At 47.1% G+C, this 26,633-nt stretch overlaps 1 protein-coding gene across 4 annotated transcripts in view; it reads left to right on the top strand.

The window, feature by feature from the left end:
• Window positions 1-23,356, top strand: part of prdm15 (PR domain containing 15) — a 134,337-nt gene extending 110,981 nt beyond the window's left edge. For 3 of the 4 annotated variants that reach the window (XM_070893197.1, XM_070893199.1, XM_070893200.1), the window contains 2 exons: window positions 21,395-21,649; window positions 22,446-23,356. In XM_070893197.1, the coding sequence (XP_070749298.1) occupies window positions 21,395-21,649; window positions 22,446-22,970 (780 nt within the window). In that variant the 3' untranslated portion in view covers window positions 22,971-23,356. The remainder of the gene's footprint in view (window positions 1-21,394; window positions 21,650-22,445) is intronic. The other variant, XM_070893198.1, reaches the window with a different exon arrangement.
• The last annotated feature ends 3,277 nt before the right edge of the window (window positions 23,357-26,633 follow it).

The following is a 26,633-nucleotide window of genomic DNA, read 5'->3' on the forward strand; positions in this document are numbered from 1 at the left end:
AAAGATACATAGAAATGCCAACAGAATAACAACATGAACCCAACAAACGTGCACTTAACTGTTCTACTATTTTATTGCGATGACCAGAAGTGGCCTAACTGCCGTCATAAATAATTCCTATTCCCCTAACCACAAGTGACCAAGCTGACATATTCCAGACCATTACCGATATGGCTGAATGACACTTACATATTCTACTATTTTACTTTCCTGTGAAGATATCTTTGCTTTTAGGATTGCTTACACAATTTACAATACGGGTTGAATGGCGGCCTTCCGTGCTGTAACAATTCCATGATTCTGTGGTGTGCTGATCCGACAGATTGCCCGGAAAGAACATTTGAGGTACTCGGTAATGCAGACTTTTGCTCCCACACACCCCACCTGAAGATTTATAGTAGACAGTAGCTCAGCATGGCATAGTGACAGTCACAGAGCGATATAGTGAGTCACAGTGCGATACAGTGAGTCACAGTGCGATACAGTGAGTCACAGTGCGATACAGTGAGTCACAGTGCGATACAGTGAGTCACAGTGCGATACAGTGAGCCACAGTGAGCCACAGTGCGATACAGTGAGCCACAGTGCGATACAGTGAGCCACAGTGCGATACAGTGAGCCACAGTGCGATACAGTGAGTCACAGTGCGATACAGTGACGGTCACAGAGCGATACAGTGAGTCACAGAGCAATACAGTGACGGTCACAGTGCGATATAGTGAGTCACAGAGCGATATAGTGACGGTCACAGTGCGATATAGTGAGTCACAGAGCGATATAGTGAGTCACAGAGCAATATAGTGAGTCACAGAGCGATATAGTGAGTCACAGAGCGTTATAGTGACGGTCACAGAGCAATATAGTGACGGTCACAGTGCGATATAGTGAGTCACAGAGCGATACAGTGAGTCACAGAGCGATACAGTGAGTCACAGTGCGATATAGTGAGTCACAGTGCGATACAGTGACTGTCACGGTGCGATACAGTGACGGTCACAGTGCGATACAGTGAGTCACGGTGCGATACAGTGACGGTCACAGTGCGATACAGTGACGGTCACAGTGCGATACAGTGAGTCACAGAGCGATACAGTGAGTCACAGAGCGATACAGTGAGTCACAGAGCGATACAGTGAGTCACAGAGCGATACAGTGAGTCACAGTGCGATACAGTGACAGTCACAGTGCGATACAGTGACGGTTACAGTGCGATACAGTGACGGTCACAGTGCGATACAGTGACGGTCACAGCGCGATACAGTGACGGTCACAGCGCGATACAGTGACGGTCACAGTGCGCTACAGTGAGTCACAGTGTGATATAGTGAGTTTTAGTGAAAATAAATTCACATAGACTCTGGTAAGGTAAGAGAGACAACTTTATTGCTAACAGAGCTCTGGGAGAAGAGTTGAGATCCCCCGATCTGTGAACACCACCTCCCCGAGAGCCTTGTGCCGTGGGTTTATAAGCAGTTTACAGGGGGCGGAATACAATCATTTAAATTCATTTACATACAACCAATCAATCCATATGGCAACGCAATTCATTTACTTTTAGTCCCAGTGAAACCTGATAGAATGGTGCGAGTTTGGGGGCCCTTCCTCTGTATCTTGTTTTGTGGTTAGTTATTCTGTTGTAAAGCTTTCTATGAAACAGTGGCCTGCACCTGGCCAGGAGTCACTTGTTGCTGCAAGGTTCATATCAGGGGCAGCAGATAGGCTTCTTGGTACAAAGTTCATTTAGTGGTGGCTTACCCCATCCTGCTTTGCTATGTCCAAAAATCTGCTCCAACAGTTCCCCCTGTTGGTCCTGGAGGATGTTCACGAAATCCAGGTGACCACAATGAAGGTGGCTCAGTGCCTACCTTCGAGGCAAGTTCCTTCCCTGCCTTGCCTGTAGCTCTAGCCTACCCTTCATAGGTAGTGGTCTGTGCCTGTGTCGTCCGCTCCATCTTCCTCGGCGTCTCCGGGTGTTCCCATCAGATGTTCTTTTCCGGTGATCACGCTGGCAACCGGCACTATTCGGGCCATCATGACTTTACAGCAGATATTAAAACATCCGATAATCAAGCAACAAGTAATTATTATTACAACAAGAAATAACTACTCCGTGCATTAAATACGATCCCCAGGATCCCCCTAATAGCCAGTCAAGCCAGCTATTCCCCCTTTTTGGGCCTTGTCTGAACTCGTCAAGCTGCTTTCTTATGGCATCAATGGCTTGGGTGATATTGTATGATTCATCCGTAACATGCGTTATACATTTGTCTCCTATTATTGTGCATACTCTTGTTGGCCTAACTGATAATCTACAGCATAACGGGTCTGCTGCGTATACAATCTTAATTCAGACAGCTCCCGGTTGATGGCATCCAATCCTTTAGATGTACTGTTTCCCAGAATGGTTAATCCACAAATAAGATAGTTCCTATTTTTGCACTAATTACCCCGCTGATCCCCCACAGACAGGGCCCCGAGGAACCCGTGGCCGAGTGATGATCCCAGCGTGATAGGATCCTCCCAATCGGCACAGAACTCCTTGCTGATGGCCCGTGTTACTATCCTTCTCCGGATATGCCCCCTTTGGGGGCATGGGACAGTGAGTGGTCCTATAGTTCCTACTGCAAAGACGACCGGGAGGGTCGGTGTTACGGTCTTGAAGGTGCCGTTGAGGAGGAACACGAATCCCTCCTTAGCTCTATAACACTTTATGTCGGTGTTGCTAACACTCGTGAACTGCTTATACCACCAATTGCTCGGTTCCCTTGAATTTGAGCCTGATCCTACCAATTGTTAAGCATCAAACGGGCATGCCCATGTTTCTGAGCTGACATGAGTTCCGTTGCATTGACCGCAGATAAATTGCCTCCCTGCGGTCACGTTCAGGCATCTTTGCTCATTACAGGTGCAAGTAAACTGGCCTCTATGCACTCGACAGTGCTGATGGGCACACTGCGTCTGCACACAGGTGGCGTTCTCGGGGACCAGGGCATATGCACACCCCCATCCTTGCCCCGAGAAGCAAAGCGGGTAGCTTGCTTTATCTGAGCATACTGTTTCGTCCTTTCCCCGGGACCCCCTGCACACAGCATCTGTGGGATTTATTAATTCCTCGCATCTTCCCTGTATACCCCTTCTATATTGTCCCTCACAGGGTGCGTCCGACGTATCCGCCGTATATACGTCACGGGGACCCACCCAGGGGTGGCCACGAACAGGGCCTCTACTGATTGGGCTAGTGGGTAACACACGGTTCGATTGCCGTGTAAACGTATATGGGTCTTGAAAAACAAGTTATCTTCTAATCCTATTAGCTTTACAACCGTGACAACATAGAGTAACGAGATTATATACGTTATCTGAGACATGTTTGTTACGCTCAAACAATACAATATTTACACATTAGCAGTAGCTGTAATTTGGACTTGCTTGCAGTCGTCACCTGTTCGGGGTGCATAAACAAGTGTCCTGGTTACATTATCGTGAATCACATGTCTTATGTTTACTCATTAGTTTCTTTGTACAATTTCAACTGGGTCCGATGTTTCCATACACTCTTCCCTCTGATGTCCAGACAGGCACAGGTGTCTCCACTGATTATGACCTCATATGGGCCATTCCATTTTGGTGCAAACCCTGGTTTTTCAGGTAATGTTGTTACCATGACGCGACGTCCCGCCATCGGGACGTCAGGGAGCCTTTCAAGCTCTTTCTAAGCATCTCTCTCTTCCTGATTGTCTCATACTAATTTACACATCCCTTTGAGTTGAGTGCTTAGTTCCAAAACATACCGTTTAATTTTGTCTTTTAATGGGCCTACGTCGGCCCCACCTGTTATGATGCTTTCTGGTAATTGCATCGCCCTTCCTGTCATTAGTTCATAAGGGGTTAATCCGGTTGTCCGGTTTGTCGTGGCTCTTAACTTCATCAATATAATGGGTAATACTTCTGTCCACGTTTTTCCTGACGTTTGCATGGCCTTTGCCAGGGCGTTCTTAAGGGTACGGTTCATGCGCTCTACCATCCCAGAACTCTGCGGGTGGTAGGGGATGTGGAATTTTTGTTTTATGCCCATCAGCTGGCATATTGTTTTTACAATCTTCCTGGTGAAGTGGTTGCCTTGGTCGGAATCTATGTGAAGAGGCACTCCCCATCGGGGAATCACCTGCTCGGTCAATATCCTTGCCACTGTTGAGGCACTCCCCATCGGGGAATCACCTGCTTGATCAATATCCTTGCCACTGTTGAGGCACTCCCCATCGGGGAATCACCTGCTCGGTCAATATCCTTGCCACTGTTGAGGCACTCCCCATCGGGGAATCACCTGCTCGGTCAATATCCTTGCCACTGTTGAGGCACTCCCCATTGGGGAATCACCTGCTCGGTCAATATCCTTGCCACTGTTGAGGCACTCCCCATCGGGGAATCACCTGCTCGATCAATATCCTTGTCACTGTTGAGGCACTCCCCATCGGGGAATCACCTGCTCGGTCAATATCCTTGCCACTGTTGAGGCACTCCCCATCGGGGAATCACCTGCTCGGTCAATATCCTTGCCACTGTTGAGGCACTCCCCATCGGGGAATCACCTGCTCGATCAATATCCTTGTCACTGTTGAGGCACTCCCCATCGGGGAATCACCTGCTCGGTCAATATCCTTGCCACTGTTGAGGCACTCCCTATTGGGGAATCACCTGCTCGATCAATATCCTTGCCACTGTTGAGGCACTCCCCATCGGGGAATCACCTGCTCGATCAATATCCTTGTCACTGTTGAGGCACTCCCCATCGGGGAATCACCTGCTCGGTCAATATCCTTGCCACTGTTGAGGCACTCCCCATCGGGGAATCACCTGCTCGGTCAATATCCTTGCCACTGTTGAGGCACTCCCCATCGGGGAATCACCTGCTCGGTCAATATCCTTGCCACTGTTGAGGCACTCCCCATTGGGGAATCACTTGCTCGGTCAATATCCTTGCCACTGTTGAGGCACTCCCCATCGGGGAATCACCTGCTCGATCAATATCCCTGCCCCTGTTGAGGCAGTGCAATCACGTGTGGGAAAAGCTTCCACCCACCGGGTAAATTGATCTATAATCACTCGGCAATATCTTTTTCCATGGGATGGGGGCAAAGGACCTGTGAAATCAATTTGTAAATGTTCCCATGGCCCCCGTGGACGGGGCTGGTGTCCCATTTTAGTTTTAATGGGCCTGCCTGGATTATATTGTGCGCACGTAACACATCGATGGCAATATTTGGCAATATCTCTCCCCATCCCCTTCCACCACCAATCTCTCCCAAGACTCCCGGTCATGGCCTCTTGTCCCGAATGGGACAGGCCATGGTGCAACTCCAATAAGGTATTCTGTATGCATTCAGGCGCCATTACCTTGTCGTTTCGTCTCCAAACATTATCCTTCCCTTGCGTTGCGCCCTGCTTTGTCCACATACCCCTTTCCTCCTCAGCAGTGTCCTGGTGTAGTTTCTCGATACTTATCTGTTCGCCTCGGACCCCAGCGGCGCTGACTGAGGCTTCCTCACACTCCTCTTGTTCTAATGCCTCTTGTGCAGCTAAGTCCACAGCTTGATTTCCCTGGTGACTCAGCCAATCTGGACTGGTTCGGTCCGGTTCCCTTTGGTGGGCTTTCATTTTAATGACCGCTACCTGTTTTGGTTTATTACTGGCTGCTAAGAGAGCTTCTATTCTCAGCTGGTGTTTTATGGGATGTCCGCCAGTTGTGATAAAACCTCTCCTCCCCCATGCTGTCATATAATCGTGTACTACCCCGAATGCATATCTACTGTCCGTATAGATATTAACGGTCTTACCCTCTGATAGTTCCAGTGCCCGGGTGAGGGCTACCAGTTCTGCCACCTGAGCTGATGACCCCCCACTAATTCGCCCTGATTCAACTGTCTCTAGATCCTGGTTAACTACGGCCCATCCGCTACGAGGTAGTCCCTCTCCGTATTTCGCGAGTCATCCACAAACAAGGTTTGTTCTGCGGTTTGAAGGGGCGTGTCTTTTATTCTATCCTCTTCCATGTCCATATCCACGTCCCCGCAATCGTGGGGCTCTCCCTCTTGCACTGTGCCCTCCGCGGGGTTTTCCCCTACATCTCTAATTATAGTTACTGCTTTGTTGGGTGGCAAGAGGACTGCTTCCCACTTTGCCCGTCTCATATTAGAAACGGTTCTCAGTTTTCCTGTGTTTAACATTTCTACCAACGTGTGTTTGGTGTGGAGAATGATGTTTCCGGTCATTACCACGGGCTCGCTTATTTCTACTGCTCAAGCTGCGCAGTGCAGCTATACATCTGGATAATCCGGTCACCACCGGACCTTCGGCGGTGGAGTAATAGGCCAAAGGTCTCCTTTTATCCCCGTGATCTTGGGTGACCACGGCCATATAGAACCCACCTTCATTGGTACAGTGGATGTGGAAAACTTTACCCATGTCAGGCAGTCCCAATCCAGGTGCGGAGACTAGTTCTGACTTGAGTTTACTATACGCCTGTTCTTGTTCAGGGCCCCACTCTATAAGGTCGAGGGCCGGTTTTCCTCCCTTTACTAGTCTTTGTATAGGCTTGGCAATCTTTGCAAACTCAGGGATAAAGTTCCGGCTATAATTAAAGAGACCCAGTACCTTCCTCACCCCCCCCTTACCGTTACTGGTCTAGGCATGTCCTTGACAGCCTTTTTCCTATCCGAGGGCATTTCTTTCAACCCCTTTGAAAGGCAGTACCCTAGGTACAGGACTTGGGTTTTCCCGGCCTGGGCTTTCTTGGGGTTGACCTTAAGGCCTGCCGTCTCCAAAGCTCGTAACACCAGGTATAGGGTTGCCTGATGTCCCTCCTTGGTTTCTGAAGCTATTAATATGTCGTCGACATATTGTAAAATACTATTTCCTGCCGGTACTTCTATTTGTTTTAGTACGTCGCTTATGACTCGGTGGAATATGGCAGGACTATTATGGAACCCTTGTGGTAATCGGGTCCAAGTATATTGTTTATCCTCCACCGTGAAGGTGAATTTCTCTTGTGATTCTGGGTCGAGGGGAAGTGCCCAGAAGCCATTGGCTATGTCCAGGACTGTAAAGATTTTATGTTCAGGGGATGATCCATTAAGGACTGTGGAGGGACTGGCCACTATCGGGTATAGTTTGGGGGTGACCTTATTCAGGGCGGTGTAGTCAATGGTTAGTCTATAACTCCCATCTGGCTTCCCTGCTGGCCATGTTGGGGAGTTAGTGGTGCTAACAGTTTCTCTTAAGATACCTTTTTCCACTAGTCCCTTTACTATTTCTACAACTACTGTTCTGGCTTTGGGTCTTATAGGATATTGCCGGTGTGGTTTATGAGATGGTCCAGGGACTTTAATAGGGTCCATGTCCACCTTTCCGATAGCCAATTTTGTCTGTGCCCAAACCCCGGGCACAGAGGCACAAATGCCGCCATATCCTCCAGTCTCGGTGTGCCAGTTGGTTTTTGTGGCTGTTGCTACACCTAAGCTTTCCATATGGTGAGCTATCTGTCCCAAATCTCCCTTACTGCCATCTGCCTTTGGCCATGTTAATTTCCCCTTGCCACAATCAATCAGGGCCTGAAATTCCTTCATTACATCATTCCCCAATATTGTTCCCTCACGATTCTTGCATACATAAAATCTCATAGGTATACATAAATTATCAATTTCCGCCTCTTGGGTGGTGCTCAGGTAGGCCGGTGTTGGCCGTCCATCTATTCCGTTTATTAAAACCTTTTTGTCGGTTACGGGAAGGGGTAGATTGGCAATGAATATTGAGGCTCCCGTGTCCACTAGCATCTCACACTGTCTGCCCCCTACTAGTGTATATCTGGAATAATCGTTCCCATACTCTGAGGTTCCTTCCCCCTTTTGTTGTTTGGTTGTAGTAATTTTACTCCAATTAATAGGGGCATTACCTAAAGTGTAGTTGGTGGCCCACCCAAACTGCATCCAGCTCTGCCCAAAATTTGGTATTCGCAAACCGGGGTTGTAATTTGCAGGGATGCCAGTATCTGCTGTCTCTCACCGGGGGTAAATGGTTTATAGGTTGCAGTGGGATTCGCTGCAGTTCCTCCCCTGGTGACTGGCGCCGCCGGGAAGATTTCTAGATCTTCCTGACCCGGGGCTGTTGCCTCACCTTGGTAATCTTCGTAAGGGGGCAGTGAGACTGTTTCTCCCCCCCCCATTGGGAACGGTTCTGAATCTGTTGCTCTAACGCCAGGCATTTCTTTTCTCATTCCCTACATTTCCCTTGTGCCTGACTTAATTGTTTACTTTTCTCTTCCCTTTTCTCTCTAACGTCCTTTACTTGCTCAATTAGTCCTGCTAACTGATGTACTAGTAATACTCCGGCCTTTTTGGTTTTATCTTTCTTTTGTTTTGCCATCCAATTTCGTCGTTGTTCTAATGTCTGGGATACATCCCAGCCGTCTTTCTGCATTTTTTTAATTAAGACTTGTCGATCGGTCATGTAAGAGTTAATTAGGGACCCGGGCGGTCCACATTTTACGTCCGTTTCCTTACCTGCCATTGAAGATGTTTACTCTATGTTCCTGTCTTCCCCTTTAGTTTATGGAATTTCTGAACTTAAATACTAACAGCCACGATTCACCTCGCAGAGACCTCTTGTCTTGCTCACGAAGATTAATGTGTTTCCTTACCACCGGAGTCCGGCTCTTAGTTGGAGTGATCAGCTCCCTTCCGCACCGATTCCTCGATCACCTTCTATGAACATTGGACTAAAATAATCAACCCCCGCATCACTAATTACTTTACTTTCAGTCTGCGTTGTACGCCACTACAGTCTGAATTTCTTAACTCTTATTACATACTATCACATACTATCACATACTATCAAGTTATGCCTCTTTCTTCACTTAATCTGTTTTATTCGTTTGATACCACTTCGCCGGCCAGCCGCTTCCCCCAGTATAATTTCTGGTTGGTCAGAAATTGACTACTGTCCCGTTCTACTGGGTCATACGACTATCCAGCTCTGCGGTATCCTGCCGACTACGCCAATTTGTTAGTGAAAATAAATTCACATAGCCTCTGGTAAGGTAAGAGAGACAACTTTATTGCTAACAGAGCTCTGGGAGAAGAGTTGAGATCCCGCGATCTGTGAACACCTTCTCCCCGAGAGCCTTGTGCCGCGGGGTTATAAGCAGTTTACAGGGGGCGGAATACAATCATTTAAATTCATTTACATATAACCAATCAATCCACATGGCAACGCAATTCATTTACATACAACGTTTTAGTCCTAATGAAACCTGATAGCATGGGGCGAGTTTGGGGGCCCTTCCTCTGTATCTTGTTTTGTGGTTAGTGATTCTGTTCAAAGCTTTCTATGAAACAGTGGCCTGCATCTGGCCAGGAGTCACTTGTTGCTGCAGAGTTCATATCAGGGACAGCAGATAGGCTTCTTGGTGCAAAGTTCATTTAGTGGTGGCTTACCCCATCCTGCTTTGCTCTCCACTCCAACAGTGAGTCACAGAGCGATATAGTGACGGTCACAGAGCGATATAGTGACGGTCACAGAGCGATATAGTGACGGTCACAGAGCGATATAGTGAGTCACAGAGCGATATAGTGAGTCACAGAGCGATATAGTGACGGTCACAGAGCGATATAGTGAGTCACAGTGCGATATAGTGACGGTCACAGAGCGATATAGTGAGTCACAGAGCGATATAGTGAGTCACAGAGCGATATAGTGAGTCACAGAGCGATATAGTGACGGTCACAGAGCGATATAGTGACGGTCACAGAGCGATATAGTGACAGTCACAGAGCGATATAGTGAGTCACAGAGCGATATAGTGAGTCACAGAGCGATATAGTGAGTCACAGAGCGATATAGTGACGGTCACAGAGCGATATAGTGACGGTCACAGAGCGATATAGTGAGTCACAGAGCGATATAGTGAGTCACAGAGCGATATAGTGAGTCACAGAGCGATATAGTGAGTCACAGAGCGATATAGTGACGGTCACAGAGCGATATAGTGACAGTCACAGAGCGATATAGTGAGTCACAGAGCGATATAGTGAGTCACAGAGCGATATAGTGAGTCACAGAGCGATATAGTGAGTCACAGAGCGATATAGTGAGTCACAGAGCGATATAGTGAGTCACAGAGCGATATAGTGACGGTCACAGAGCGATATAGTGAGTCACAGTGCGATATAGTGACGGTCACAGTGCGATACAGTGACGGTCACAGAGCGATATAGTGACGGTCACAGAGCGATATAGTGAGTCACAGAGCTATATAGTGACGATCACAGAGCGATATAGTGAGTCACAGTGCGATATAGTGACGGTCACAGAGCAATATAGTGAGTCACAGAGCGATATAGTGAGTCACAGAGCGATATAGTGAGTCACAGAGCGATATAGTGACGGTCACAGAGCGATATAGTGAGTCACAGTGCGATATAGTGAGTCACAGTCCAATATGGTGACGGTCACAGAGCGATATAGTGAGTCACAGAGCGATATAGTGACGGTCACAGAGCGAAATAGTGATGGTCACAGAGCGAAATAGTGACGGTCACAGAGCGATATAGTGAGTCACAGAGCGAAATAGTGAGTCACAGAGCGATATAGTGAGTCACAGCGATATAGTGACGGTCACAGAGCGATATAGTGAGTCACAGAGCGATATAGTGAGTCACAGAGCGATATAGTGAGTCACAGCGATATAGTGACGGTCACAGAGCGATATAGTGACGGTCACAGAGCGATATAGTGAGTCACAGAGCGATATAGTGAGTCACAGAGCGATATAGTGAGTCACAGAGCGATATAGTGAGTCACAGAGCGATATAGTGACGGTCACAGAGCGATATAGTGAGTCACAGAGCGATATAGTGAGTCACAGAGCGATATAGTGACGGTCACAGAGCGATATAGTGACGGTCACAGAGCGATATAGTGAGTCACAGAGCGATATAGTGACGGTCACAGAGCGATATAGTGAGTCACAGAGCGATATAGTGAGTCACAGTGCGATATAGAGTCACAGAGCGATATAGTGACGGTCACAGAGCGATATAGTGAGTCACAGTGCGATATAGTGACGGTCACAGAGCGATATAGTGAGTCACAGTGCGATATAGTGAGTCACAGTGCGATATAGTGAGTCACAGAGCGATATAGTGAGTCACAGAGCGATATAGTGAGTCACAGAGCGATATAGTGAGTCACAGAGCGATATAGTGACGGTCACAGAGCGATATAGTGAGTCACAGTGCGATATAGTGAGTCACAGAGCGATATAGTGACGGTCACAGAGCGATATAGTGAGTCACAGAGCGATATAGTGAGTCACAGTGCGATATAGTGAGTCACAGAGCGATATAGTGAGTCACAGAGCGATATAGTGAGTCACAGAGCGATATAGTGACGGTCACAGAGCGATATAGTGAGTCACAGAGCTATATAGTGACGGTCACAGAGCGATATAGTGAGTCACAGAGCGATATAGTGACGGTCACAGAGCGATATAGTGACGGTCACAGTGCGATATAGTGACGGTCACAGAGCGATATAGTGACGGTCACAGAGCGATATAGTGAGTCACAGAGCGATATAGTGACGGTCACAGAGCGATATAGTAAGTCACAGAGCGATATAGTGAGTCACAGAGCGATACAGTGAGTCACAGTGCGATATAGTGACGGTCACAGAGCGATATAGTGACGGTCACAGAGCGATATAGTGACGGTCACAGAGCGATATAGTAAGTCACAGAGCGATATAGTGAGTCACAGAGCGATATAGTGAGTCACAGAGCGATATAGTGACGGTCACAGAGCGATATAGTGAGTCACAGTGCGATATAGTGACGGTCACAGAGCGATATAGTGAGTGTCACAGTGCGATATAGTGAGTCACAGAGCGATATAGTGAGTCACAGAGCGATATAGTGAGTCACAGAGCGATATAGTGACGGTCACAGAGCGATATAGTGACGGTCACAGAGCGATATAGTAAGTCACAGAGCGATATGGTGAGTCACAGAGCAATATAGTGAGTCACAGAGCGATATAGTGACGGTCACAGAGCGATATAGTGAGTCACAGAGCGATAGAGTGACGGTCACAGAGCGATATAGTGAGTCACAGAGCGATATAGTGAGTCACAGAGCGATATAGTGACGGTCACAGAGCGATATAGTGACGGTCACAGAGCGATATAGTGAGTCACAGAGCGATATAGTGACGGTCACAGAGCGATATAGTGACGGTCACAGAGCGATATAGTGACGGTCACAGAGCGATATAGTGACGGTCACAGAGCGATATAGTGACGGTCACAGAGCGATATAGTGAGTCACAGAGCGATATAGTGACGGTCACAGAGCGATATAGTGAGTCACAGAGCGATATAGTAAGTCACAGAGCGATATAGTGAGTCACAGAGTGATATAGTGAGTCACAGAGCGATATAGTGAGTCACAGAGCGATATAGTGAGTCACAGAGCGATATAGTGACGGTCACAGAGCGATATAGTGACGGTCACAGAGCGATATAGTGACGGTCACAGAGCGATATAGTGAGTCACAGTGCAATATAGTGAGTCACAGTGCGATATACGGAGTCACAGAGCGATATAGTGACGGTCACAGAGCGATATAGTGAGTCACAGTCCAATATGGTGACGGTCACAGAGCGATATAGTGAGTCACAGTGCGATATAGTGACAGTCAAAGAGCGATATAGTGACGGTCACAGAGCGAAATAGTGACGGTCACAGAGCGAAATAGTGACGGTCACAGAGCGATATAGTGAGTCACAGAGCGATATAGTGAGTCACAGCGATATAGTGACGGTCACAGAGCGATATAGTGAGTCACAGAGCGATATAGTGACGGTCACAGAGCGATATAGTGAGTCACAGAGCGATATAGTGAGTCACAGAGCGATATAGTGAGTCACAGAGCGATATAGTGAGTCACAGAGCGATATAGTGACGGTCACAGAGCGATATAGTGAGTCACAGTGCGATATAGTGACGGTCACAGAGCGATATAGTGAGTCACAGAGCGATATAGTGAGTCACAGAGCGATATAGTGACGGTCACAGAGCGATATAGTGAGTCACAGAGCGATATAGTGAGTCACAGAGCGATATAGTGACGGTCACAGAGCGATATAGTGAGTCACAGAGCGATATAGTGACGGTCACAGAGCGATATAGTGACGGTCACAGAGCGATATAGTGACGGTCACAGAGCGATATAGTGAGTCACAGTGCGATATAGTGAGTCACAGAGCGATATAGTGACGGTCACAGAGCGATATAGTGACGGTCACAGAGCGATATAGTGAGTCACAGTGCGATATAGTGAGTCACAGTGCGATATAGTGAGTCACAGAGCGATATAGTGAGTCACAGTGCGATATAGTGAGTCACAGAGCGATATAGTGAGTCACAGAGCGATATAGTGATGGTCACAGAGCGATATAGTGAGTCACAGTGCGATATAGTGAGTCACAGAGCGATATAGTGAGTCACAGTGCGATATAGTGAGTCACAGAGCGATATAGTGACGGTCACAGAGCGATATAGTGAGTCACAGAGCGATATAGTGAGTCACAGAGCGATATAGTGACGGTCACAGAGCGATATAGTGACGGTCACAGAGCGATATAGTGAGTCACAGAGCGATATAGTGAGTCACAGAGCGATATAGTGACGGTCACAGAGCGATATAGTGAGTCACAGTGCGATATAGTGAGTCACAGAGCGATATAGTGACGGTCACAGAGCGATATAGTGACAGTCACAGAGCGATATAGTGACGGTCACAGAGCGAAATAGTGACGGTCACAGAGCGAAATAGTGACGGTCACAGAGCGATATAGTGAGTCACAGAGCGAAATAGTGAGTCACAGAGCGATATAGTGACGGTCACAGAGCGATATAGTGAGTCACAGTGCGATATAGTGAGTCACAGAGCGATATAGTGAGTCACAGAGCGATATAGTGAGTCACAGAGCGATATAGTGACGGTCACAGAGCGATATAGTGACGGTCACAGAGCGATATAGTGAGTCACAGTGCGATATAGTGACGGTCACAGAGCGATATAGTGACGGTCACAGAGCGATATAGTGAGTCACAGAGCGATATAGTGACGGTCACAGAGCGATATAGTGAGTCACAGAGCGATATAGTGAGTCACAGTGCGATATAGTGAGTCACAGAGCGATATAGTGACGGTCACAGAGCGATATAGTGACGGTCACAGTGCGATATAGTGAGTCACAGAGCGATATAGTGAGTCACAGAGCGATATAGTGAGTCACAGAGCGATATAGTGACGGTCACAGAGCGATATAGTGACGGTCACAGAGCGATATAGTGAGTCACAGAGCGATATAGTGAGTCACAGTGCGATATAGTGAGTCACAGTGCGATATAGTGAGTCACAGAGCGATATAGTGACGGTCACAGAGCGATATAGTGAGTCACAGTGCGATATAGTGAGTCACAGTGCGATATAGTGAGTCACAGAGCGATATAGTGAGTCACAGTGCGATATAGTGAGTCACAGAGCGATATAGTGAGTCACAGAGCGATATAGTGACGGTCACAGAGCGATATAGTGAGTCACAGAGCGATATAGTGAGTCACAGAGCGATATAGTGATGGTCACAGAGCGATATAGTGACGGTCACAGAGCGATATAGTGAGTCACAGAGCGATATAGTGACGGTCACAGAGCGATATAGTGAGTCACAGAGCGATATAGTGAGTCACAGAGCGATATAGTGACGGTCACAGAGCGATATAGTGAGTCACAGAGCGATATAGTGAGTCACAGAGCGATATAGTGAGTCACAGAGCGATATAGTGAGTCACAGACCGATATAGTGACGGTCACAGAGCGATATAGTGACGGTCACAGAGCGATATAGTGAGTCACAGAGCGATATAGTGAGTCACAGAGCGATATAGTGACGGTCACAGAGCGATATAGTGACGGTCACAGAGCGATATAGTGACGGTCACAGAGCGATATAGTGAGTCACAGAGCGATATAGTGACGGTCACAGAGCGATATAGTGACGGTCACAGAGCGATATAGTGAGTCACAGAGCGATATAGTGACGGTCACAGAGCGATATAGTGACGGTCACAGAGCGATATAGTGAGTCACAGAGCGATATAGTGACGGTCACAGAGCAATATAGTGAGTCACAGAGCGATATAGTGAGTCACAGAGCGATATAGTGAGTCACAGTGCGATATAGTGAGTCACAGAGCGATATAGTGAGTCACAGTGCGATATAGTGACGGTCACAGAGCGATATAGTGAGTCACAGAGCGATATAGTGAGTCACAGTGCGATATAGTGAGTCACAGAGCGATATAGTGAGTCACAGAGCGATATAGTGAGTCACAGAGCGATATAGTGAGTCACAGAGCGATATAGTGAGTCACAGAGCGATATAGTGAGTCACAGAGCGATATAGTGAGTCACAGAGCTATATAGTGATGGTCACAGAGCGATATAGTGACGGTCACAGAGCGATATAGTGAGTCACAGAGCGATATAGTGACGGTCACAGAGCGATATAGTGACGGTCACAGAGCGATATAGTGACGGTCACAGAGCGATATAGTGAGTCACAAAGCGATATAGTGACGGTCACAGAGCGATATAGTGACGGTCACAGAGCGATATAGTGAGTCACAGAGCGATATAGTGAGTCACAGTGCGACATAGTGACGGTCACAGTGCGATATAGTGAGTCACAGAGCGATATAGTGAGTCACAGAGCGATATAGTGAGTCACAGAGCGATATAGTGAGTCACAGAGCGATATAGTGAGTCACAGTGCGATATAGTGAGTCACAGAGCGATATAGTGAGTCACAGAGCGATATAGTGAGTCACAGAGCGATATAGTGAGTCACAGAGCGATATAGTGAGTCACAGAGCGATATAGTGAGTCACAGAGCGATATAGTGAGTCACAGAGCGATATAGTGAGTCACAGAGTGATATAGTGACGGTCACAGAGCGATATAGTGACGGTCACAGAGCGATATAGTGAGTCACAGAGCGATATAGTGACGGTCACAGAGCGATATAGTGAGTCACAGAGCGATATAGTGACGGTCACAGAGCGATATAGTGACGGTCACAGAGCCATATAGTGACGGTCACAGAGCGATATAGTGAGTCACAGAGCGATATAGTGACGGTTACAGAGCGATATAGTGACGGTCACAGAGCGATATAGTGACGGTCACAGAGCGATATAGTGAGTCACAGAGCGATATAGTGACGGTTACAGAGCGATATAGTGACGGTCACAGAGCGATATAGTGAGTCACAGAGCGATATAGTGACGGTCACAGAGCGATATAGTGAGTCACAGTGCGATATAGTGACGGTCACAGAGCGATATAGTGAGTCACAGAGCGATATAGTGAGTCACAGAGCGATATAGTGAGTCACAGTGCGATATAGTGACGGTCACAGAGCGATATAGTGAGTCACAGAGCGATATAGTGAGTCACAGAGCGATATAGTGAGTCACAGAGCGATATAGTGAGTCACAGAGCGATATAGTGACGGTCACAGAGCGATATAGTGAGTCACAGAGCGATATAGTGAGTCACAGAGCGATATAGTGAGTCACAGAGCGATATAGTGAGTCACAGAGCGATATAGTGAGTCACAGAGCGATATAGTGAGTCACAGAGCGATATAGTGAGTCACAGAGCGATATAGTGAGTCACAGAGCGATATAGTGACGGTCACAGAGCGATATAGTGACGGTCACAGAGCGATATAGTGACGGTCACAGAGCGATATAGTGAGTCACAGAGCGATATAGTGAGTCACAGAGCGATATAGTGAGTCACAGAGCGATATAGTGAGTCACAGAGCGATATAGTGAGTCACAGAGCGATATAGTGACGATCACAGAGCGATATAGTGACGGTCACAGAGCGATATAGTGAGTCACAGAGCGATATAGTGAGTCACAGAGCGATATAGTGAGTCACAGAGCGATATAGTGACGATCACAGAGCGATATAGTGACGGTCACAGAGCGATATAGTGACGGTCACAGAGCGATATAGTGACGGTCACAGAGCGATATAGTGACGGTCACAGAGCGATATAGTGACGGTCACAGAGCGATATAGTGACGGTCACAGAGCGATATAGTGAGTCACAGAGCGATATAGTGAGTCACAGTGCGATATAGTGACGGTCACAGAGCGATATAGTGACGGTCACAGAGCGATATAGTGAGTCACAGTGCGATATAGTGACGGTCACAGAGCGATATAGTGACGGTCACAGAGCGATATAGTGACGGTCACATGGCGATATAGTGAGTCACAGAGCGATATAGTGACGGTCACAGAGCGATATAGTGAGTCACAGAGCGATATAGTGACGGTCACAGAGCGATATAGTGACGGTCACAGAGCGATATAGTGACGGTCACAGAGCGATATAGTGACGGTCACAGAGCGATATAGTGACGGTCACAGAGCGATATAGTGAGTCACAGAGCGATATAGTGACGGTTACAGAGCGATATAGTGACGGTCACAGAGCGATATAGTGACGGTCACAGAGCGATATAGTGAGTCACAGAGCGATATAGTGAGTCACAGTGCGATATAGTGAGTCACAGAGCGATATAGTGACGGTCACAGAGCGATATAGTGAGTCACAGAGCGATATAGTGAGTCACAGAGCGATATAGTGAGTCACAGAGCGATATAGTGAGTCACAGTGCGATATAGTGACGGTCACAGAGCGATATAGTGAGTCACAGAGCGATATAGTGAGTCACAGAGCGATATAGTGAGTCACAGAGTGATATAGTGACTGTCACAGAGCGATATAGTGAGTCACAGAGCGATATAGTGAGTCACAGAGCGATATAGTGACGGTCACAGTGCGATATAGTGAGTCACAGAGCGATATAGTGAGTCACAGAGCGATATAGTGAGTCACAGTGCGATATAGTGAGTCATAGAGCGATATAGTGACAGTTACAGTGCGGCATTGTGACAGTCATGTGATGCAGTCATCACAGAGCCGAACGAATTGAGCAAAAACTCCGCCAAATGGTCATATGGACAGAATATTCAACCACAGGATGATCGGATACCAATTGGCGCATTACAGCAGCTTCCAGCGACCACTACCATTGTTGGTTCCTCCATTGCAATAGTGTGAGTAAGGGAGCAAGTTTGCTTCATTGTAGATCAGTACAAGCTCTAGTGATAGAGGGCAGGATTTGAAAGCTGAGGGACAAGAGACAATGAGCTTCTTCTTTAGAACAGCAAAGATTAAGAGGCGATCTAATCGAGGTGTTCATAATTGAAACTCGGCACTTCTGGAGTTCCATTACAAATACTGACATGCAGCGAGGGACCTCTTGTCCTAGCATAAGGACAGAAGAATTAGGAGCAGGATTAGTCCGTACGGCCCCTCCGGCCTGCTCCGCCATTCAATAAGCTCATGGCTGATCTTCAACCTCAACTCCACTTTCCTGCCCTAGAGTCCAAACATCTATCTATCTCAGCCTTGAATACACTCAATGACTCAGCATCCACAGTCCTTTGGGGCAGAGAAGTCCATAGATTCACAACCCTCTGAGTGAAGAAATTCCTCCTCATCTCTGTCTTAAATGGCTGACCCCTGAGACTGTGCCCCCTGGTTCTAGACTCTCCAGCCAGGGGAAACAACCTCTCAGCATCTACCCTGACAATCCCCCTCACAATCTTAATGAGATCACCTCTCATTCTTCTAAACTCCAGAGAATATCGGCCCAATCTACTCGATCATTTCTGAAAGACAGTGCCTGTTACAAAATGAAACCAATGCTTTCATTGCAGGAACGTGTCTTTATTTGTAGGCAGCAACAGAAATAAGATTTCACTAAGTCAACAAATGCAGAAATCTGATGGTGTCGTGGAGCCAGTTTGAAAATCATTGATCTGATTTGTAACATTTAGAAATGTGCAGCAAGTTAGTAGCCACACGCCCACTCTAACCATGAAATATCGCTGTCGATTCATGATTGTGCGCTAGAATCATAGAATGATTCGGCACAGAAGGAGGCCATTCGACTCATCATGCACTTTGGTAGAGCTATCCAGTTAGTCCCACTCCCCTGCTCTTTGCCCATAGCCCTGAAAATGTTTTCCCTTCAAGTACTTATCCAGTTCTCGTTTGAATGTTACTATTGAATCTGCTTCCACCACCTTTTCAGTTAGTGCACTCCAGGTCACAACACTCGCTAGTTAAAAAGAATGTTTCCTCATGCCTCTGGTTCTTTTACCAATCACCTTAAATCTGTGTCCTCTGGTTACTGACCCTTCTGCTGCTGGAAAGGGTGTCTTATTTACTCTATCAAAACCATTGAACACCTCTATCAAATCTCTTATCCTTCTCTACTCTAGCATGTGTTTGATGTAGTATATATGGATTTTAGCAAGGCTTTTGATAAGGTCCCACATGGCAGATTGCTCACAAAATTAAAAGCCCATGGGATCCAGGGCAAAGTGTCAAGTTGGATTCAAAATTGGCTCAGAGGCAGGAAGCAAAGGGTAATGGTGGAAGGGTGTGTCTGTGACTGGAAGGCTTTTCCAGTGGGGTTCCGCAGGGCTCAGTACTTGGTCCCTTGCTTTTTGTGGTATATATCAAAGATTTAGACTTCAATGTAAGGGGTATGATTAAGAAGTTTGCAGATGTTACAAAAATTGGCCGTGCGGTTAATAATGAAGAAGAATGCTGCGGGCTGCAGGAAGATATCAATGTATTGGTCAGGTGGGCAGAGCAGAGGCAAATGGAATTCAGTCCAGAGAAGTGTGAGGTAATGCATTTGAGGAGGACCAGCAAAGAAAGGAATACGCATTAAATGGTAGGACACTGAGAAGTGTAGAGGAACAAAGGGGCCTTGGAGTGCATGTCCACAGATCCCTGAAGGTAACAGGACGCACAGATAAGGTGGTTAAGAACTCATACGGGATACTTGCCGAGGCATAGAATATAAGAGTAGGGAGGCTATGCTTAAGCTGGGTAAAACAGTCGTTAGGCCACAGCTGGAGTACTGCATGCAGTTCTGGTCACCACATTACAGGAAAGATATGATTGTGCGAGAGAGGGAACAGAGGAGATTTACGAGGATGTTGCCGGGACTGGAGAATTTTAGCTATGAGGAAAGATTGGATAAGCTGGGTTTGTTTTCCTTGAAGGCTGAGGGGAGACCTAATTGAGGTGTATAAAATTATGTGGGGCCCAGATAGAGTGGATAGGAAGGACTTATTTCCCTTAGCAGAGGGGTCAACAACCAGAGGACACAGATTAAAGTAAGTGGTAGGAGGTTTAGACAGTAGTTGGGGAGCAATATTTTCACCCAGAGGGTGTTGAGGGTCTGAAACTCACTGCCTGAAGGGGTGGTTGAAATCCTTACCACATTTAAAAAGTACTTGGATGTGCACTTGAAGTGCCGTAACCTACAGAGCTACAGACCAAGAGCTGGAAAGTGAGGTTAGGCTGGGTAGCTCTTGGTCGGCCAGCACGGACACAATGATAAATTTTTGATTCTAAGCCTCTCCACAGTATAAACCTCCAAAGTATAAACTTTTGTACTCCTCAAGATCTAGGCTGTTATTGCTGGGAACAGAACACCTCGTTTCTGCTGCCTGGTGAAGCCAGAGTGAAGCCCCCTTTTTTACCTCAGCAGCAACAATGTGCTCCACCCTCTACTGAGCCTGTACGATCTCCTGATTTCCCACACCAGCCGTTTTGCGGGTTTATCTGAGTGGGGTTGCCAGTTAGTACCCGTTCCATGCTGTGGGTCCGTGCCCCTCGGAACGGAACCGGCAGAAAGAAGAGACGATGCTCCCATCGTCAGGGCTGGATTCAAACTCCGATCACCACAGTGAAAAGTCAGCCACTTCAGCACCCAATTTCCCCAAACGGTCTCAACCGGTTCCTTACAGAATGGATTGCCCCGTTGAACGTTCAAAAGGGAATTAGATAAATACTTGAAAAGCGAAAATTTGCAGGGCTGCGAGGAAAGAGCAAGGGGGAGTGGAAGTAATTGGGTAACTCTTTCAAAGAGCCGGCACAGGCAGGTTGGGCTGAATGGCCTCCCCCTGTGCTTTATCATTCTATGACTGCTGGAACTGTTTGCTGCCTGGTGTGTGTGGGGGGTTTGGACACTCAGTAACCCACACTGTTGCTGATGTTTCACCGTATATTACCGTATATTAAGTGCCTTGGGATGTATTACTATGTTAAAGGCGCTATATAAATTATAATAATAATTATTATTATTATTACCCTTTCCTTGTTGCAGCAGGACATAATCTTACACGAGTGCGAGCTTGCTGAAATGGGCCAGGTGAAGAGATCGAAACGAGGGCAAAGGAAGAAGCGAAAGACGGAAGAGGAGGAGGAGGAGGAAGAGGAAGAGGAGGATGACGAGGAAGATGATGATGAATCAGCAGCAGCTCCCGAAGAGGCGGCAATGTACTCTTACACGGATAAAGAGACTGGTTTCACGGGAACTGTGGAGGACGAGACAGATTCAGCGGTGCAGAACATGAGTCAGGTCAGTGTGGTATCATGGCAGAAACCGGGTTAGGATCAGTCTGTAATATCGGCATATGCTCCCCTGATGGTAAAAAAAGGACAAAACTTGCATTTATATAGCGCCTTTCAAGACCTGACAAAGTCCTAAAGAGTTTTAGAGCCAATTAAGTAGTTACGTAGTCACTGCACAGCAAGCTCCCACAAACAACAATGAGATTATGAGATATTAAACCGAGGCCCTGCCTGCTCTCTCAAGTGCACGTAAAAGATCCCATGGCACTATTTTGAAGAAGAGCTGGGGAGTTATCCTCGGTTCCTGGCCAATATTTATCCCTCAATCAACATAACAAGAACAGATTATCTGATCATTATCACATTGCTGTTTGTGGGAGCTTGCTGTGCAGTGACTACGTGGGAGCAAATTGGCTGCCGCGTTTCCTACATTACAACAGTGACTATGCTGCAAAAGTACTTTATTGGCTGCAAAGTGCTTTGAGACGTCCGGTGGTTGTGAAAAGCACTATATAAATGCAAGTCTTTTCGTTTAACCAGATAATCTGTTTTTGTTATGTTGACTGAGGGATAAATATTGGCCAGGACACCGGGGATAACTCCCCTGCTCTTCTTCGAAATAGTGCCATGGGTTCTTTTACATCCACCCATTACATTTCTTACATTACAACAGTGACGACACTCCAAAAGAACCTCATTGGCTGTAAAGCGCCTTGCGGTGTCCTGAAGTTGTGAAAGGCACTATATAAATGCAGCTCTTTCTGTTGTACAATTTGTGTATACTACTATTTTTTTTGCTTTAGGTGGTTGTGACACTTGGAGATTCAAATGCTACCACGGCAACCAGCTCCGCCGGGCTGACCAACATCAGCACGGTGGCCGGCGCCCACTTCACCAACCTGCAGCCCATCACGGTGACCAACCTGACGCTGCAAGATCGGCAGATGCAGCTCGACTCTATCCTGACGGTCAGCTTCGACTCCATCAGCGGCTCCGCCGTGGTGCACAGCCGGCCGATGGAGATCCAGATCGAGGCGCAGGGTGTGACAGCCTCCTCCTCCGCCCCCACACCACAGGCCCACTCCCTCGCCCAGTCCATGAACTTGACCACCTTCGTCAACTCCATCGCCCCCGTGGACAGCCCGTTGACTGAACAGCAGCACACCATGACCTGGAGGGCCGTGCCCCAAGCCGCTGACGGCACTCACCACATCCTCCAGCCTCAGCCAGCACCGGCACAGCAACAACAACAACAGCAGCAGCAGCAGCAGGTTCAGATTCAGACGCAGCAAACCCAACAGCCCCAACAACAGATGTACAGCTACTAAAGAGAATCCCCCCCCTAAAAAAGAAAAGTTTCCCCTCCTATCCACCTTCCAAACATCAGGAACAACCAACGCAAAATAAACTGTGACTTGATGTTCAGTGGCTTTACACAGTGGAATAAACCGTCCACTCCACTCTGGATTGGTGTTAATCCGCTCCAGACTTTTGTGACTGCGCAGCACCAAAATCCCATTCCGCATTCAGTTGGATCGACTCCACAGATTTCCCAGCTCAGGAGGTATGATGGTGAACACAGCAGAGTCTTGTCTTGACTGTAATACTAGCAGTTTAAAATGAACAATTTTTAAAAATTAAATCATAAAGAAAAAAAAATCAGACTTGAAGTGCGCCACGATTTAAAAATAAATGTATCCCTGATTCTGTGGTACTTCATAACATCAGTTAAAATATGTTGGATTTGTGAATCAGTCAGTGTAGCTGCTGACTATCCCGCCGTGTGTCTTCTGTCTGTGTACATGTCTTGCTTTATCTGCCCTTTTGCACTCTGTGTCTCTTTCTCATTCTGTAGCCTAGATTCTTTTAATCGGATTGATTTTAAAACTGCCGATCATCCAGCAGTGTTAACTATCCCAGGTGGTAAGGTAACACCTGTCTGAGAATCTAGAGCCGTGTCTCTTCTGCTACTTTTTCCCTACACACACACAGTTATGTATATTTTACTTATTTTCTTCAGTTACTAAGGGATTGCTCAGAGTAACAACTAACAGCTGCCAAACACTTACACTAATGAAAGAGAGCAATATATGTCGCCCAACTGACAGGAAACCTTCAGCAATAAGTTATCTTCACTAAAGAACAACTGGCTGGAATGCAAGATCATTTCACTTACCGGTTTTGTGTAAAAAAAAAATGGCAATAGACGTAAATGCATTTTTATTGCCAATCTTCTCATTCTCTATCATTGAACATAGGAGCAGGAGTAGGCCACATGGCCCCTTGAGCCTGTTCCCCCAGTCAATAAGATCATGGCTGAACTTCTACCTCAACTCTACTTTCCTGGCCGATCCCCATATCCCTTGATTCCCTTAGTGCCCAAAATATCTATCTATCTCTGTCTTGAATATATTCAATGACTGAGCCTCCACAACCCTTTGGGGTAGAGAATTCCAAAGATTCACAACCCTCTGAGTGAAGAAATTCCTCCTCATCTTTGTCCTCACTGCCTAACCTCTTATTCTGAGACTGTCTGACCCCTCACTCCAGACTCTCCAGCCCGGGGAAATAGCCCAGGCAATAAGCCTTGGCGGGGTATCTGATCCAATCCCTGCCCTCTCCTCATCTGATACACATAGTACACGTGAGCCTTCCAGCATTGCATAGAAATCGGGAATGGCAGCAGATTTTTTTTTTCTCATTAGAACATAAGAACTTAAGAAATAGGAGCAGTAGGCCATTCGGCCCCTCGAGCCTGCTCCGCCAGTCAATAAGACCATGGCTGATCATCGCCCTCAACTCCACTTTCCTGCCCGATCTCCATAGCCCTGGATTCCCCGAGACTCCAAAAATCTATCAATCTCAGCCTTGAATATATTCAGAGACTCAGCATCCACACCCCTCTTGGGCAGAGAATTCCAAATATTCAGAACCCTCTGAGTGAAGAAATTCCTCATCTCTGTCTTAAATGGCCAACCCCTTATCCTGAGACTGTACCTCCCCTAGTTCGAGACACTCCAGCCCAGGGAAACAACCTCTCAGCACCTACCCTGTCAATCCCTTTCAGAATCTTGTATATTTCAATGAGATCACCTCTCATTCTTCTAAACTCCAGAGAGTATCGGCCCATTCTACACAATCTCTCATCATACGACTGCCCTCTCATCCCAGGAATCAATCTAGTGAACCTTTGTTGCACCGTCTCCAAGGTTGTACCCAATTGTTATAATCCCAAGTGCTACCCTGACTGAGCTTGCCCAACTCAGCACCTGCTGCGATTGAACCTGGGACCTTCAGCTCTGCATACAAGCTCAGATGCAGAGTGCCTCACTCGCAGTGCCAGGAGGGAGGTGTAAAATGCATATTTCAACGTCGTGAATGTGAAGTGAAGCCGACTGATATTCTTAAATGTTTTAATTTTAAACCTACAACTGCTATAAGTTGAATGACATGAGCTGGAAAAGGAATAACCTTATTGCTGACCACTTCACATGAGCTAGGTCCTTTCAGTGACTGGTCAGTAATCATCCCCAATGGATTATCTGGTCATTATCACGTTGCTGTTTGCACCAACGTCAGTGTCCTCGATCAGGCCAACATCCCCAGTGCGAAGCACTGACCACACTCGACCAGTTCCGCTGGGCAGGCCACATCGTCCACATGCCCGACACGAGACTCCCAAAGTAAGCACTTTATTCGGAACTCCTACATGGCAGGCAAGCCCCAGGTGGGCAGAGGAAACGTTTCAAGGACACCCTCAAAGCCTCCCTGATAAAATGCAACATCCCCACTGGCACCTGGGAGTCCCTGGCCCAAAGACCACTCTAAGTGGAGGAAGAGCATCCGGGAGGGGACTGAGCACCTCGAGTCTTGTCACTGAGACCATGCAGAAAACAAGCGCAGACAGCGGAAGGAGCGTGCGGCAAACCTGTCCCACCCTCCCCTTCCCTTCAATGACAGTCCCTCCTGCGACAGAGACTGTAATTCCCATATTGGACTGTACACTCACCTGAGAACTCACTTTTAGAGTGGAAGCAAGTCTTCCTCGATTTTGAGGAACTGCCTACGATGATGATGATGCTGTTTGCAAATTGGCTTCCACATTTTTTCCAGAAAAGTGACAACAGTAAAGTACAATATTGACTGAAATGCTTCAGGACATTGAGAAAGGTGCTGTATAATTGCACGTTTTTATTTCATGTTGGTGTCATTCTTTGGCAGTTGGGGCTAAGGCAGAGTGGGAGGTGTATTTATTCTAAAAAGGGTAAATCTGAAATTAAAAACAGAAAATGTTGGAAGCAACTCTATCATCATTATGCCTTTCAGAAAATGTGCCAAAACACCACATTAGAGAGAGTGGATGCTGAGCGTTAGTAAAAGAGATACAAGAGATGACCGAATACACAGTGGAAAATGAACCTTTTAAAAATGGGGAGATAAAAAATCAAATTAAAGAGATTTAGAGAGTTCCAGAGAGTAAGGCTGAGATGTCTGAAAGATCTGCCGCTGTCAGGAATATTGGGGAATGGATATTGGATATCATCATTATAGGCAGTCCCTCGCAATCGAGGAAGACTTGCTTCCACTCTAAAAGTGAGTTTTCAGGTGACTGAACATCCAATACGGGAATTACAGTCTCTGTCACAGGTGGGGTAGACAGTGGTTGAAGGAAAGGGTGGGGGGGGGGGGGGGGAGTCTGGTTTGCCGCACGCTCCTTCCGCTGCCTGCGCTTGTTTTTTGCATGCTCTCGGCGAGGAGACTCGAGGTACTCCCCCACCCCCCCACTTAGGGCGGTCTTGGGCCAGGGATTCCCAGGTGCCAGTGGGGATGTTGCATTTTATCAAAGAGACTTTGAGGGTGTCCTTGAAACATTTCCTCTGCCCACCTGGGGCTTGCCTGCCATGTAGGAGTTCCGAGAAGAGCGCTTGCTTTAGGGAGTCTCGTGTCAGGCATGCAGACAATGTGGTCTACCCAACGGAGCTGGTCGAGTG

The sequence above is a fragment of the Pristiophorus japonicus genome, chromosome 11 (genome assembly GCF_044704955.1).
Source record: "Pristiophorus japonicus isolate sPriJap1 chromosome 11, sPriJap1.hap1, whole genome shotgun sequence".
Lineage (NCBI taxonomy): Eukaryota > Metazoa > Chordata > Chondrichthyes > Pristiophoridae > Pristiophorus > Pristiophorus japonicus.